Raw genomic sequence first — 17,692 nt, 5'->3', positions numbered from 1 at the left:
GTCTTATAGACGGAAAAATACGGTATGTATTTTTCCACCACCCGTACAAAGCTACAATCATGTAGGTCAATCACACATAAATTGCCGGTTTATTGCGAGTCTCTAATCCTATACACACTTATCTGGCTGGGATCAAGTCCCACTGAAGTCAATGCAGCTGACTTCTAAATAGGATTGCAGTGTGAATTACTTATACTACTCAGGTGTATGCAGGATAGGAAAAAATATTTTTTCTTAGTTGAAAAAACTTAATAATTATTAAATAATAAATTCAACTTAAATATTGTCTTTTACTAAATTTATAAAAAAGGGCCCAAAATTGTTTAAGCAGTGTACATATATTAATAAGATAAGATAGTTCCTACCAGCAGGCTCACAGTCTAATAAACAGAAAATCCAAAAGGGAAAGGGAATGGGGAAGGAAGAGGGACACAAGCACTGAAGCAGCTGCTCCTTTGCTGGGGCTATAACAAAGATCTTGTAAACAGCACATGAATAATCAAAGATACTTCAACAAGAATTTATTTTAACATTACAAACTGATTTTATGATAAAGAAAAAGTCACAACTTAAAATTTTCTCTTCTGCACCAACAAATACATAGATGTCAAGTATAATCTTGCGGTAAAATAGATACAAGGACACCTGCAACATTCAATGAGGCTGAATGGGAACTTATGAGATTGTTTATAAATAGCTCTATGATTTTTCCTGAAATGATTTTCTACCTTTGTTTGACCATCAACAACTCTGGTTGTGCTGGAAAACAGAAGTGGGTGTATGTGCTACTGAAGAGTGACTGAGTGTTTTTAAACCATTACTTGACTAGATAGGATGTTAATAAAGGTGACTCTTCAATCAGTGTTCATTTGATACTAAAATGAAAACATTGTAAACAAAAATAAAGGGATTTAACAACAGTACCCTTGTTGATCTGGGGGGGAGGGATCCCTGCTCTATCAACTGCTTGCATTACATGGTTGACACTTGAGATATAATTTCCAGAGAGCAAAGTTTATTATGGCAAGAGCTTTCATAGACTAGACTTCATTTGCATCTGATGAAGTGAATTCTAACAAAGTTATAATGTCATAGGCTTTCATGGATTAGTCTTTCAGATGCCACTTGAGATACAATTTCTTTATCCAGGCTCCGGTCGTAGTGTTATTGTGTAAATAAAAATGACTGCAGTATGCTGAAGCACTCGCACATTTTTTCCCAGACTCATTCTCCATCTCTCAGATTCTCTTTACTGTACATGAACAATTATCCAAAGACATTGAGCTCTTTGCTATCGCAAAATCGGGGCGGGGTGGGGTAGCTGTGGCTCTCCAGCTGTTGTAGAACTCCAGCGGCCCCAGACAGCATGGTCAATTACCAGGTACTGTATATAGAAGCTGTAGTCCAAGAACATCTGGAGGGACACAGGCTCCCCATTCCTGGGCTGGATTGTGATTGTAAGAAACTCTGGTTCCAATGCCAGTTCAGGGCATTTTTTCTAAGCAGATATAACAGGATGAAAAGGGAAATTGTGTGAAGTTTAACCCTTCTCCGTAACACTGGGAGGAAGGAGAATATAACATAAAGACATACAAAATAATCTAAGAAATAAAATATACAAATGTAGCCCCATGAAAACATTTCATGGTTTATTTTGCTCCTTTCTTCTTATAGTATTCCATTACAGCCTATCTCTCTTCTCCCTCCCTATTAAAATGGGGCAAATGAATGAAAAATCTGGTATATCAAAATACAATGCTTCCTTCTGTTTCTTAATTTTAATTTTAAAATATTGCCTTTCTATTTATAAATGTGAACGCATTAAAAACCCCACACAGTCAGGGGAAAGTGAGCCAGGGCATAAAGAAGATGCATTAATCCCCTTTCAGCTTCCTTCTTTACCCCACACCTCACTCCAGTCCAACGAAGGAGATCTGCATTGGAAATGGACATCCAAGTGCTGATCTCTTTAGCTGGATCAGGAACGGGCTAAAACGGGATGCATATCTAAATATGCATCCAAGCAGAGATGTTTATCCATTGAAAATACTGTAATGTGATTAGAGAGCATCTGCACTCAAATGCACATTGGAGTGTGTATCCAGTTTATGCCCTCTCACTTCTGATCCACCCATGTCCTTGAAAGCCTGATTCTACATGCATGGACCAGCTTCATGGACCAGAGTACACAGCTCCATGGACAACCACTGCGGCCCCTCTTTTCAGGGGAGAAGCAGGGGGTTTATTATGTATTCAGTGTGTAGCCTGCAAGACGTTCTTAACAGCTGTATGTACTACTTGCATATACAGGGTGAGTCTTTTAAAAGAGGCCCTGTGGAACATACGTATTCTGTATCCACGGGGCCTCTTTTAAAGGACTCACCCTGTATAACCTTTGTATGTGACAGCCTGCATAAAAGTAGATAATGATAATTCCTATTCAGATGTGTCTTCCATCCAGGAATTTCATAATATGTGAAGCAGACTTTCCTACAGAGATAGACACAATTGCTTGGGATAGCAAAAACTCTTCACTGAGTCACTTAAATTCACATTTAATTTCTGCCTAGATAGAAACATCAGACACCTGACCTTAAACATTCCCATTAGTACTGTCTGAATAGCTATATTATCCTTTACCTGCAGGCAAGTAGAACAAAAATCACTTCCAAGAGGTGAAGGTGCCAGTCTCACTCACACTGCCAAGTCCACCACAACTTCCCACCTAACTATTGGATCCTCTCCCCTGCACCATTCAAATTCTGTCTATTGAGACATCTAAACTGTAAATGGAGACATTTCCTGTCAGTGGTGATAGCTCAGAGGCAATGTAGGAATATAGGAAAAGCCTTATACTGTGTCATACCATTGGTCCATCTCATTCAGTACTGTCTATCTTGACTGGCAGGGGCTCTCCAGAATTTCAGACTAAAGTCTTGCCCACCCCCATCTAGAGACGCCAAGGATGGACACAAACATGAACTCAGTTATTGAGAACCTTTCCCCAATACACTCATAAATACCAGATATTGGTGAAAATCAACATGGGAATATTGTTGACCTCATCTTCTGCTTGTAAACTTCCCAGAGAGATGTTTGGCACCAGCCTACCAGAAACTGCCTTCTGGGAAAGACTGAGACAAGCAGTTTGCCTATGACCACAAACCAAGTATCAAAACTGAAATATCTTCCCTTCTTAACCCAGCCGCTCAGTCATATCACCTGAGTTTCTATTCTCTCAACTCCACACCTCATTCAAAAAAAGGTACTGAAATTTTGAAAGGCATTTGTCCATGGAAAAAATAGCATACAGTCCATTTACAGATAGATGGTGAGTTGGAAAGTCAGCTTATATGGTAAGCAAATTCTGCAGAAACTCTCAGCAGCTGACTGTATAGATGCTTCACAGAAGATGCCTAGAAGTAAAATGTTTTTAAAAGTGTGATGTGGTGGCAACTATTAACATTAGGCCCCAGAATAAAATGCAGCACTTAGCCTTACCTCCAAGTATTTTTTCTAAGTTACTCCAATGTGCGTAGAAGCATCTGGATTAACACAGAGCAATCTCTGGACCATGACAGATACAAAATATGCAAGCCAAGAAAATAAATGTTTAACCTGTTAGCCTAGCTACTGTTTCCTAAGGATGAAACAGGCAGTAGCCTATTTGAGTCAATCTCTCTTCCTCCACATGAGTTCCCATATACTTCCCCTAGTGAAATGCTCAGCAAGTGTGTGGGTCAGTGAATGAAGCTGCATGCCTCCATAAAGCACCCTTTCCTGGGATCTCCTTCCCTTTGTAGATGCCAAGAATGATGCCTTGGCTGCTTAATTCAGAATGTTCCACATGTTAGCTCACAACATGTTAAGCAACTGTGTTAACCAAGATGGATAGTGCTGTCAAAGAGGAAGCTGGTTCAGCATGACAGAAGCAGTGGGATATAGTGACCTTTATATTCAAAAAGAAATGTCCTTAAAATGGCATGAAGTGGTTCTTTTAAAACACTTTTCTTGCTTTTTTATGTTTGGTAACTGAGTGCAACATTGCTAGACTATTACTACACATACGCTTTATTTCCAGTTAGACCCTTAAGCTCGCTCATAAAGCTGGTGATGATTCATATTCTTTATCACACTGCTTTGATTTTTTAAAATCATTCAAAATTCTGTTTTATTAGTAGTCCATATTCCAGGATACCTAGATTTTATTGACAACTGAAACTCTTACAGAATATATCCAAATTTGTCAGGTGCATTTTTATAGTAAATAATGAAAATACTGGTTTGTGCCCCAAAACTATTTAAAAACCACTTGTGGTCCAATTCTAACCAGCTTTGCTAAGCAAGAATGCCTACTGAATTAAGTGAAATTAATTTGCAAGTAAACACGCTTAGAATCACAGCCTTAAATTAGTATAACTGTGCAAACCATCCAAATTATTTATCAAAAAAAGCAAAGACCAATGATTTTTCTTGACTCAAGACGTATCATTCCACTCCTTTATAAAGAATCTACTAAAATGCAGAGATAAATAATTTCAGCAACTTCCTCTTTTTAGGGTGGGGTGATGCTGGTTAGGGCTTCAACATTTCAGCTGCAATCCTAAAAAGTAGAGTAAGTCCCGTTGGACAAAATGGGACTTACGGCTAAATATACATGTAAAGGATTGTACTGTTAAATGATTAATCATTTAGATTAACTGAATAAACAGTACCTATGGTCTACAAAAAAGGTACTGTGAATAAATTGGGTAGCAGACTTTTAAAATATATATTAAAGTACTTCTAAAGCTACAGATTAAAATAAACATTTTCTCTTTTCTCACTCATAGAAGGCAATGTCTTTTCTAATAGGATGCCGGCTATAATACATATATACATCTATACATCGTCTAAAAACTAAGTATGCTTCTTGTCATTGTTTTCACTCATTCAATTTATGTAAATTTAATGAGTAATCAACTAAAGCTCATGTGAACAACCAAGATTTCTTTAACTGGGTGACAGATCAGAGAGAGAGAGAGAGAGAGAGAGAGAGAGAGAGAGAGAGAGAGAGATCTAAAACTGTAAGAGAATGTTCAGCTTCTCTCCAGGTAAACCCATATGCTGAAAACAAAAGGCACGTCAAGCTGCATAACACATAAGGTTCAAAACATTCATCTGTTACAACAATTAATATATTCAGTTCTGGACTGTAAGTTTAAAAGTTAGGCTTTGTTTTTTAATCATTTTTTCCTTCATAGAAAGGTCTCTCAAATCTAGCATTTTTATAATCAAAATCTAACCAGACAACTGAAGCAAATTTCCTTAATTTGTCTCACTAATTGTTAGGAAACAATTAGCTATAAAATTTCTATTGGAGGAAGAAATTATTGTTGTTATAAAGTCTTTATATTTATCAGGAACATCTGCTAATGGCTTGGTCTGCATATCATATAAAGCCAAACTTTGGCTTAGCGTGCATGTGTGGGCTCCTGAAGAGACACTCACAGTGACTTTACTCATTCCAGTCCTTTTTGCTGCCACCCCCAGCTAAGCCAAGATTTGGCTTAGCCTGGACCCATGGTGATGCCCTCTCCAAACTAACCACATGTTGTACCCAAGAACAAACGTTGGTTAACAGCTCATGGTTAGATTGCAGGGAGCTTAACCATGAGCCTGGGTTAGGATGGCAAACTAAGCCAAATGCTGGCATAGCTGAGCTTGGCACAGCAGCAAAAAGGAGCAAAATGGCTTTTGCTCATTGGGATTTCCTCCATGTAATGTAAGCAGGTTTAAGGTTTACTATTAGCTTCCTTATTTGCCTTTAGAATACATCCTGAGACTATGGAAGAACTTACTGCATGCTAGTGACTAAACAATCAAATACTTTTATGCAGTACCTTGTGCCTGAGCAGCAGAGCTGTGAGAATATCCGAGAGCCAGGAGTGCTGTCTCCACCAGCTGACTAAAAAGCACATCTTTGCGAACCAGAACAAACTCTGCATGTTCTTCTCGATTATCATATTCGAGAGAAGTGTCCAGCTGCTCCACCACACAAAAGACAGGAATCATCAAACCTGGAGGGGAAAAGATGGTTGAATCCACAATTAGAGACCATAGCTATTGGATCAGACCAAAGCTCCGGGTAATCCAGGATCCTAGATGCCTTTGGGAGGCCTACAAGCAAGTCCTAAAGGAACAGCCCTCCCTTGCTGTACACCCAGAAGCACCGAGGTTTCAGAAGTGCACTGCCTCTTAAGAGTGGGATTTCCACTTAGCTAGCAGACCTAATATCTATGGATTTGTCTAACCATTTAAAAAAGCAATCTAAGCTAGTGTTCATCACCAAATTGAAATAGTCTTATCCCACCTCTCAGTCAAGGACTCCCAAGGCAGCTAAAAACGTTTTTATACATATCTATTAAAATTATACAAAAGCAGAACAATAAACAAGAAATCAGTTCAAACAGCCATAAGATCAAATTCCATTAAAATCTAGAAAGAATAGAAATGTTTTAAAGTGTTGGTTAGAAGCAGCTAGGGTGGGCACTTGACAAACCAATAGGGGCGGGAAGCTCCAAAGATACAAAGGTACAACAACTCAGAAGACTACATTGCCACCTTCAAAAAGACAGAGACACTCCGAGGAGCACCTTCCAAGAGGGTCTGAACAGTCAAGTAGGCTTATAGGGAACCAGGTGGTTTTTCAAGTACACAAGGCCAAGCTTATAGGAATCACCACCACAGAATAACTGTGAACTACATGAAATAGTTCTTTTTCTCTCTTTGCTAACAAAGCACACACAAAAATCCTTCAACATTTATTAAAGATTAATAAATAGATTATGAAAAGGTCTTCAGAAGGAGATTATGTCATTGAGTTGTTTCACATAAATCATCAAGCACATTATAATCATTATCACTTTGCTCTAACCCCTAACTTCCTAGGTCCAGTTTACCATAAATCAAGTATATTATTCATCATGTCTATAGTTTTTAATTGTGTAAAAGTGCTTTTCAATCCTGAAAAACTCATCTTCAGAACAATCCAATTATATACACCACTAATTTTCCTATTTTACATATAGGGAATTAAAACTGAATTAGCTAAAAATACCCACAAAATATATTCCTGAAAAAGGACATGAGCTCAGGCTTTCCAATGCCTTAACACAGAATTAGCAACTGGTACCCAGGGCCAGTCAGAACTTGTGTCACCCCAGGGCATCTGTGTCTGGCAGCAGCTACAGCAAACAGATATTTTAAAATTTCCCACATTAACCCCAATAAAGCACTTGTAGGGAATTTAAATGGCTGTCTATTCTTGCTGTCACCAAGTAACTACACAGCCAGGAGCTCACCAGGATCAGAAGGGACCCACCAGAGGTTATTTTGTTAAGCAATCTCCCAGCCTTGAGCACAGGCCTGCACAACATAAGGTGCACGGCCAACTGCAGTCTCCTCTTTGACATTTGCTGCCTCCTAGGGAATTCCAACTACCCATGGTTTGCTGTTCTTTCCCACCTCTTTCTAGAAATATATAAGCTCTCTCAGGCTCATAAAAACCTGGAAATATAAGAATGTCTACATCACTATATTTGCATTGCTTCTCCTCTCACTGGATTCAATGGCTCCTCCTGAAGTTGGCACCAGTTTTTTCCAGTTTGTTGCAGTCAACTATGCTGCACAACCCACATGTATCTCAGGCACTGAGGTACATCTGAGAGAGCAAGTCTTGTGTAGTGCTGCCACCAAACTTAGAGCGAAGAAGCAGAAATAGTGGATAACACACAGAACAAGATGACTAGAAAAGGTGTACTGAAAAAAGGGATGGGGAAAGAAAGAAAGCACTCTAGCATGTAAAGAGAGTTGGATAACAGAGCAAACGAAGGGGGGTTAGGCAGAAAAAAGGAGGTAAACAGAGAATGGGCTGAACACATAACACAATGGCAGCACACCTTACATGTGCTGGAACAAAATGAAGTGAAGCCTCAGGCTTACACACTTTCCCCGCTCTTCTCATCCTCCCACAGATCTGGGAAAGACTGGGTCAGTGTTTCAATCCACTTTCCCCCCATCTGAGATTGCGGTGGTTTATCACAAACACTGGTCACTTTCTAAAAAAGAAATTTCCAGCCACGCATTATAAAGCTTGGTCAATGGCTCCCTTACTTCTGCTGCATGAAGATATACTGTAGCTTCATGCTAGTAAAATGGCCAGTGAAAAGTATTGAACCATGAGATGCTACCTTCATTTGGAATGGAGATGCTCACAATGCTGATTTGAGAACCTCGCAAGAGCAGCAACTAATTAGGCAATGCTCCTTTGTTCTGTCATTGCAATATATCATATTTGTACTCCCACCTTTAGCCCTATGGCATGAGAGGTTGCCTGCTCTCCTAATTCAGTATGAAAATCAGCAGATGAAAGTAGGGAACAACATAATTATTTCTTGCCAGATTAAAATCTATTTCAAAATAAATACGTTTTGCACTCTAACAAGTGTCACTTACTCCCATACAAAAGCTTGGTTCATTCTAACAGTGCAGTATTACAGCAAGTGAAGCCCATCAAAATTATTAAAAATTGGGATTGTATGATGATGTAGTAAATATTTTTTGTTAGTCCTCCCACATCCAGGAAAAAAGTTTTAAAAAGCAGGGGAAGGAAAAGTAATTTGTCTAGAAAACAAATCTTTTCCTATTATAGTAAAGGTAAATGGACCCCTGACCGTTAGGTCCAGTCACGGATAACTCTGGGGTTGCGGTGCTCATCTCGTTTTACTGGCCGAGGGAGCTGGCGTACAGCTTCCAGGTCATGTGGCCAGCATGACTAAGCCGCTTCTGGCGAACCAGAGCAGCGCACGGAAACGCCGTTTACCTTCCTACCGGAGGGGTACCTATTTATCTATTTGCACTTTGTGGTGCTTTCGAACTGCTAGGTGGGCAGGAGCAGGGACCAAGCAATGGGAGCTCACCCCGTTGCGGGGATTGAAACCGCCGACCTTCTGATTGGCAAGCCCTAGGCTCTGTGGTTTAACCCACAGTGCCAACCGCATCCCTTTTCCTATTATAAACAAGGCCAAATTTCACATATGAGGATGTAATCCAGCCAAAGTTAGCTTTTAACAGAGGACAACAGGAAAGAAAGCTAAGCATATCTCTAGCTCTCCCACTAAAATCAACGGAACTTAAATATGCTTAACATTGGCATGATCTTATTGAGTAATTCTATGTAGTTGTGTTCTCCAAGTGTTACTAGTATCAACCCTTTCCCTTTATAATTAATTCAACAAAACAGATTAGAAGAAACATAGTATCAGTAGAATGTTATCAACATAGTGACTGAACATTGACATTCATCATGCATACAAAAAAAATTTTTAAGCTTTGCAGATTTACTTAGAATAAATCTCACTAAGCTCCGTGAAACTTGCTTCTGAACAAACTTTAAATTCCACTTGCTTTTTCTTTTTCTGTCACAAAACTTTACTGTACCCGATTAAATATCGTTTGTTATATATTTACTATGTTCTAGTCTCCATCCCCTTTGTACAAAAAGTGAAAATTACTGGTTACTGCAGTATGAGTCTTGGGCTCATGTACTATCTAACCCCTCTCCTCTGGTGCAGTTGTGAGAACATCAAAAGCTTCTATTTCCATTGCTATTTAATCACAGTTTAACATTATATTCAGAATATGCAGACCATAAAAATGGAATTCCAAACATTAAATGAGCACCGACTACATTTGCTCAGACTCATCATCAGGATATTACCTTGTACCCAATTACATCTGGGAAAGAGTCTAGAAACTAGATAAAAAGAATTGGTTCTCCGTACAAGGCCTGTCCCAGCTTCCTAATACAGCAGTACTCTAATGGCCACTCAAATGAACTGGATTGTCCAAGCTCTACAGTACTTCAGATCCAGCAAACTTTTCACATCAGAGGCACCAGCTTGTGAGGGCCATTGGGAGGGAGTCAGTGTTGCACACCTGACATCAGGACATTGGGAGGAGCTTGGGGAGAAGCTGAACGGGGGGGGGGAGCACATGACTTCAATGGCCGGCGGCTACTCCTCCACCACCTCCTGGCACTACCAGTAGAAGGCCACTTCCACTCTCCTTCTCCTCTTCAGGAGGAGGAGGAAGAGCCGTCCACTGGAGCCACACTGTGCTTGGCTCCACACTTTACATCCACACTTTTTGGACATGGGGGTAGCCCCCACACCAAAAATATTCAGGGGGCCAAAAGGGCTCCATCCCCAGGAGCTGGTGCCCATTTCACATTTTTGTAACAGAAAATTTTGCTGTTACTATGTTGAAGCCTATAGTTCTGTACCTCCTGCCAACCTAGCAGTTCGAAAGCGCGTCAAAGTGCAAGTAGATAAATAGGTATCGCTCCAGCGGGAAGGTAAATGACATTTCTGTGTGCTGTTCTTGTTTCACCAGAAACGGCTTAGTCATGCTGGCCACATGACCCAGAAAAACTGTCTGCGGACAAATGCCAGCTCCCTCGGCCAGTAAAGCAAGATGAGCGCCGCAACCCCAGAGTCATCTGCAACTGGACTTAATGGTCAGGGGTCCCTTTACCTTTACCTTTATAGTTCTGTACATTTACATTTAAATGTATGGACATTTATCAGAACCACAAGAGAAAAACTTGTAACTATAGAAGTTACACTTAGGTCAGTTGTTTTCTGTGGCTCCTAGCAGGGAGGGGGCACAGTCCTTCAGGGATGAAGGAGGAAATGGTAGGATCCTGAGGCAGGATCTGCAAAGATCTGGGTGGGTTGGATGTCTGGCAGGGGTCTTTCACTGATCTGGGGGTGACTGTAACCCCATTGCTTTGCCTTCTCAAATCAGGTTGGGAGAAATAGACCTCAGGAAGGGCTGCTACCTAGTTCAAATGCTAGTCCCAAGTGTATGGTTTCAGGAGGAAGTTGAAGAGGTCCTCTTCTACTCTTGGTCTTTCATTACTGACACAAACCACAGATCTCCACATGCAATTGTGCATAATAGTTTCTACACACTCACCTACAGCAGTGATTATTAATGTTGCACTGATACGAGTTCCCACAAGGAAGATAAGTTAAGACCCCCAAAAATTACTTTGAGAAGTCTGACTGAAAAGATCTAGGAAGACATACAGCTTAGACAATCCAGTCCAAACAAACAAAAACAAATGCAAAAGAGGAGGGTGTTTGTTTTGATTTTTAAAAGATTTGGTTCTCACTTGTACCCAATTCTAAAATTACACTTGTACCCAATTCTAAACTCACACTATTCTAAAATTATGTGTAATACCAATGTAATTTAAGACAAATACAGAAGTGGAAATGTTTGCCTAAAGAGAAGAGATGTTAACAACAAGAATTTGTAACAGGGTCTCAGTTTGGAATAGGAGCAGAACCTGAAGATGCCTCAACTAACACCACCATCACCAGTGTGGCTTCCTTAAATGATTGCCCAAAAGCTTTCTTGATCTATCATAGGTGCCAACTCCCTGAAGCTCTGAGTGCCCGAGCACCTACAAAATTCCCCATGAAGGGGCCAGGCACCCACTCCTGTCATCTATTGAGTAAGTTATCATTCCTTATCATTTTTCTCATAGGAATTCTGAAGGTCAAAATCATGTGTTTTCCATTAAATCACACCTACCCTTTGCTCTAGAAATACAACAGCCAGAGATTGTACTGGCAGTCCACTGCAATGCTGGTCCACATTTTGACACATGACATTAGGGGTACTGTCCCACATTAGTCCCACTGAACTTAACATAGCATACTTCTGAGTAGTCATGGATAGGACTGCACTACACAACAACCATATTACAAAATTATTTGGGTCAACAATCTGTAATATGAACAGTTATTTATCAATTGGCAAATTAATATGGTTGTCATATTATTTGAACAAGTTTCAAGTTGAAACAAATGCGATGTGTTTTCTAAAGACTCTTCTGTCTATAAAAGCCAACACAAAAAGATAATCACAAGCCAAAGGTAGATTGGGAGAGCATAGGAATAAAGGGGATACAACAGGCTCCACATCTCAGGAAATGATGATTTTCCTGTTTACTTCTGGTGTCTAAGCCAGAATCAGAGAGGGTAAAAGAACTGACTAACCTGCACTAAGTAGATAAGAGGGCTGGAGGGGGCAATAGAGGGCATATAGAAACTTCTCAATACACCCTTAGAGCCTGTCATTCTCACTGAATACATATAGGCCAGAGGTGAAGATGGAGAAATGACTGAGCAATGTAATCCTATGTGTCTAGGTGTTGTATCCACAGAGTCCAATGGGTTTGACAGAGAGGTCATGGCTTTAGTTGGAAGAGATGAGAAATACAGACATTAATGTAGTTGGCTACATTCAGGTTTTACTCCTTTTTAAAAAATACACTTTCAGTGCAATTCTGTACATGTTTACTCAGAATTAAGCCACAATTCATTTAGTGGGACTTATTCCCAAATAAGTGAGTCTACAATTGTAACTTTAATGTAACTGAAATGGGGGGAATGTTTTTATTTCTAGTATCTTTTCTGCTCTGGTCAGACCTCACCTGGAGTACTGTGTCCAGTTCTGGGCACCACAGTTCAAGAAGGACACTGACAAACTGGAACGTGTCCAGAGGAGGGCAACCAAAATGGTCAAAGGCCTGGAAACAATGCCTTATGAGGAACGGCTAAGGGAGCTGGGCATGTTTAGCCTGGAGAAGAGGAGGTTAAGGGGTGATATGATAGCCATGTTCAAATAAATAAAAGGATGTCACATAGAGGAGGGAGAAAGGTTGTTTTCTGCTGCTCCAGAGAAGCGGACATGGAGCAATGGATCCAAACTACAAGAAAGAAGATTCCACCTAAACATTAGGAAGAACTTCCTGACAGTAAGAGCTGTTCGACAGTGGAATTTGCTGCCAAGGAGTGTGGTGGAGTCTCCTTCTTTGGAGGTCTTTAAGCAGAGGCTTGACAACCATATGTCAGGAGTGCTCTGATGGTGTTTCCTGCTTGGCAGGGGGTTGGACTCGATGGCCCTTGTGGTCTCTTCCAACTCTATGATTCTATGATTCTAGTGTATGTGTAGTTATAAGAAGCAGCCAAAATCCAAGGCAAGTAATAATTCATTTTGTCCAGTAGCCTGATATTGCAGTCCTATAAACCTGGGAGTAAAGCTCATTTATCCAATGGGATTTGCTTTTTCTCCCTTTGGTTTCCCCCCCCCCCTGTACTGTAAAAGCAAAGAAAAACACAAAACAACTCAGTAAGTACCAAAACAAATTGGACAAAAAAAGGTAAGACAATAGGATGGCACTTGTTAGAGAAAAAACACTATTTCCTAGGATAAAGAGAAAATTCAGTGTAAAATGATTAACTCTTATCTTCTATTATTATTAAGATTCATATATTTTCTACCACAAAGATAAAAGCAAAGAACCTGTAAGAGCCAAATGGAGAAGAGTTATTGCCTCATGATCACAGTTGCATTGTCCACCACAAGTAGACAGTCATGAATAGCACTGCATAGTAAGAAAGTGACAACACTGTAAATGATAGTCTCAGTTTTCCTAATTATTTCATCCCTGATCAAAAGCAACAGCAATGTTCAGCTGTTTCAAGCTAATCAACCTCACAGACAAGCCATAGCTCTTTTAAAAAAGCAAGCTCATAGACAAATGGTTCAGAAACTGAAAAGTTGCTGCTCTTTAAGATACTGTACTGTCCAACACATACTTCAGTATCTGAGAAAACACACACTCATGATTTTTTCCACATGACTAGTGCAACAAATCTTGTTACAGTACTAGCTCACTCTCTTCCCCTCACCCATCCTCTCTCTCTCTCTCTCTCTCACTCACACACACACACACACACACACACAGAGAGAGAGAGAGAAGAAAATACTGTATATCCAATGGTTCCACTCAGTTGATAGTATGACTTCCATCAGCGGAAGAGATTGAAGCAATATTCAGCAATACGTCTCCCACCTACAGCCCTCCACACTTCCTTCACCAACTCCAGAGGGTTGCAAGATGCTCTAAAACAGAATCTGGGGGCAGAGGAAATTGCTAAAAATTGCATGCCACCCCAATCTGCTAACAGAAGCCTTACAATCAGCTGAGCTACAACTTTGGATAAAATACATCATTTTAAAGAAAAGATAACATACATATTGCTACTATCTTTATTTTCCTCTGAAGATGTAATTCCTTACCAGGAGAAAAAAAAAACCCTGTCAAACCCAACTTTTCCATTTATGTTAAAGGCAGGCTATGGCTCTGAAAAAATGCATATTAAAAAACAAAACATAACGTAACTTAGTTATTTCTTAATACAACTTAGCCATTTCATTTGTTGTTTTACAAATATCCCACACTACTATATATAATAACATGAACTAATGGAAAATATACTAATATTTCACTTCAAAAGAGTGACGCCATTTTAGAACTAGTACCTTAGATGTTTTTATAAAACCACCTATTTAATACATACTAGTGCTTTTGATGCCTGTGGCATTTTAAAAAATGGTTCATGGTGAGAGAATTAAAGAGAATTCCCTGCACAGCTATAATTTTTAAATGCCAATTTCTATGCCAGATTCCACCCACAATTAATTTTAACGGTCACGTTACAATGTCTTAAAAGTGAAACTACAAATAGACCTTGTACTGAAATATTAGGATGTCATCATATGTAAGTTTACAGTAAAAGCTTTTTCCAAAAGGAAGAAAAGTGAAGAAACTACTGTATTCACATCTTAAGAGACTAGAAAACCCTGTTGGTTTTAAAAGGCAAGTTTAGTGAATTATTATTATTATTAGCGGATTTTTCTACTATACAATATATTATATTGCAGGGTTGGAAAAACTACAGGTATTGTTGGACTAAAATTCCCATCATCTCCAGCCAGCATGGCCAATGGTCAGGGAGGATAGGAGCTGTAGTCCAACAACAAGTGGACAATCTGGGGGACTGAACTACCAAACTGCCCAGGCAAATACTACGTCCTGGCTCCCACCCAACAAATCCAGACACAGGTGTTTTACCTGAAAGATCAAAACAAATAGATCTTTATTCAGGCAAGTGATGGCACAAGCTCAGCAGCAGACACAGTGCACTCAGGAGGAAGGCAGAAAGTTCAAAACTGCAGGGAAATGACAAAGATGGCCCACCAAGTTTCTCCATCCCTCCTGCCAAGCTTTTAAAGACAAGGTATGACACATGTGGTGCTGTGGGTTAAACCACAGAGACTAGGACTTGCCGATCAGAAGGTCGGCGGTTCAAATCCCCGCGACGGGATGTGCTCCCATTGTTCGGTCCCTGCTCCTGCCAACCTAGCAGTTCGAAAGCACGTCAAAGTGCAAGTAGATAAATAGGTACCGCTCCGGCGGGAACGTAAACGGCATTTCTGTGTGCTGCTCTGGTTCGCCAGAAGCGGCTTAGTCATGCTGGCCACCTGACCCGGAAGCTGTCTGCGGACAAACGCCGGCTCCCTCGGCCTATAGAGCGAGATGAACGCGCAACCCCAGAGTCGGTCACAACTGGACCTAATGGTCAGGGGTCCCTTTACCTTTACCTTATGACAAGTTTGCAGGCTCTCTTGCCTTGTGGGAATGTTGAGTTTTCAAGTGCGCACTCCACCAGGGTGGGTGGGTCTGCTCCCATCTGCAAAGGTGGCACCTGGTTCCAAGCAGCAGGACTGCAACAGCCTCCCCACTCCACTGATCAAAGCCCTCTCACCTTCGCAGGAAGCTCAAGAGCGATAGCTAGCATCCCTGCTCCTCCTTCCAAAGCAACTGAAATGGAAATTCCCCTCTTCACCAACCCAGATCCCACAATTCACACACAACACCCCACACACATACTTTTCATCCTTGTCTTCTATGGGGGCCTGCTAACCCAAGTCCAAGAGTGTTGCTCATGATGTACTGTAGTTTGGTGGTATTTTATCTTGTGTAAATAATCCATGAGGTCACAATGCTCTCATATCATTGGTGCCTAATTATTTATTTTTAACATGATAGGACCTCAACAAAGGCAAGATTAAGGGCCCCTTGCTTTCCATACCCGCAGGAATCTGGGTATGTATACATGTATACACACTTTGTTTAGCAGCAGGCACCCTCTGCTCTATGCCTTAAGACACTATCACATTTAAAAACTGAAGCCTTTTATGGATGTGGTGTGCTTTGTTAGCTGAATTTCAGTTGAAATAAAATTGCAGCTGTTTAAGTATCTCCTACCATTCTAAAAAAAACCAAGATCTATTTGCTACAAAAAATGTAAATAATGGTTGATTACAAAAGTACAGAAATTTGATTTCATTGTTCCAAAACAATCAACTTTATTTGGTTTTGCAACTCATATCCTTTGTAATAATTATTTTTAAATGGTGATTTCAATCAGGGGTAGCTAATCTTTCTTAGTCTAAGAACAACATTAGTCTCTGACCAAACCTCTGGGTGCCACATGCAAGGGGTGGGTATGGTCACACACAAACACACACACACACAGGTAAACATACACACAGGGACACAATCCTGTGCAAATCAGCTGAGGGGGCAATTTACTCAATCAATCTGAGGGAGGGAGAGATTTACAACTGCATTAGGGCCCTGAGATTAGCACACCCTACCACTATGTCTACTTTTAAAAATAACTTTTTCTCACTGCCACCAAAATTGGGGTGGGAGGCAGAAAATTTAGCTGAGGGGGCTTGTTCAGGCTCCAAAACTAAGGGTATTTTATTTTATTTTTATTAAACTTCTATCCTGTCTTTCTTCCCAAAAGAGCACACAATGGGAAAACATGGTGGTAAAACAGTACAAGTAAAAATAAAATAAAAACATATTTAAAAACAATTAAGGACTTCTAAAAACACTCCTGCTTTAAATACTTGATTGTATTTGACCAATGATGACACAGCACCCAGAAGTAAAACAGAACCTAATGAAGGCATATAGCTCATGAGAAGGAAATGTAAGTGAAGTGATGAAGGGAAGCACTCTTAATTTAGAGCACTGTAGGCCATTTTAAATGCAACAATAAAGCATGATTTGGAGCATGTTGGTACAGTCATAGCTTATAGAATCATAGAATCATAGAGTTGGAAGAGACCACAAGGGCCATTGAGTCCAACCCCCTGCCAAGCAGGAAACACCATCAGAGCACTCCTGACATATGGTTGTCAAGCCTCTGCTTAAAGACCTCCAAAGAAGGAGACTCCACCACACTCCTTGGCAGCAAATTCCACTGTCAAACACCTCTTACTGTCAGGAAGTTCTTCCTAATGTTTAGGTGGAATCTTCTTTCTTGTAGTTTGGATCCATTGCTCCGTGTCCGCTTCTCTGGAGCAGCAGAAAACAACCTTTCTCCCTCCTCTATGTGACATCCTTTTATATATTTGAACATGGCTATCATATCACCCCTTAACCTCCTCTTCTCCAGGCTAAACATGCCCAGCTCCCTTAGCCGTTCCTCATAAGGCATCGTTTCCAGGCCTTTGACCATTTTGGTTGCCCTCCTCTGGACACGTTCCAGTTTGTCAGTGTCCTTCTTGAACTGTGGCGCCCAGAACTGGACACAGTACTCCAGGTGAGGTCTGACCAGAGCAGAATACAGTGGCACTATTATTTCCCTTGATCTAGATGCTATACTCCTATTGATGGAGCCCAGAATTGCATTGGCTTTTTTAGCTGCCGCGT

General features: G+C 40.4%; 1 protein-coding gene across 3 annotated transcripts in view; it reads right to left on the bottom strand.

The window, feature by feature from the left end:
* Positions 1-17,692, bottom strand: part of SATB2 (SATB homeobox 2) — a 128,537-nt gene that overhangs the window by 93,661 nt on the left and 17,184 nt on the right. For 2 of the 3 annotated variants that reach the window (XM_053361218.1, XM_053361235.1), the window contains exon 3: positions 5,883-6,059. The exons of the other annotated variant lie outside the window; for it this stretch is intronic. In XM_053361218.1, the coding sequence (XP_053217193.1) occupies positions 5,883-6,059 (177 nt within the window). The remainder of the gene's footprint in view (positions 1-5,882; positions 6,060-17,692) is intronic. 3 annotated transcript variants of the gene reach the window in all.

The sequence above is a fragment of the Podarcis raffonei genome, chromosome 1 (genome assembly GCF_027172205.1).
Source record: "Podarcis raffonei isolate rPodRaf1 chromosome 1, rPodRaf1.pri, whole genome shotgun sequence".
In the NCBI taxonomy this organism is placed as follows: Eukaryota; Metazoa; Chordata; class Lepidosauria; order Squamata; family Lacertidae; genus Podarcis; species Podarcis raffonei.
This window is presented reverse-complemented; position numbering and strand designations above follow the sequence as displayed.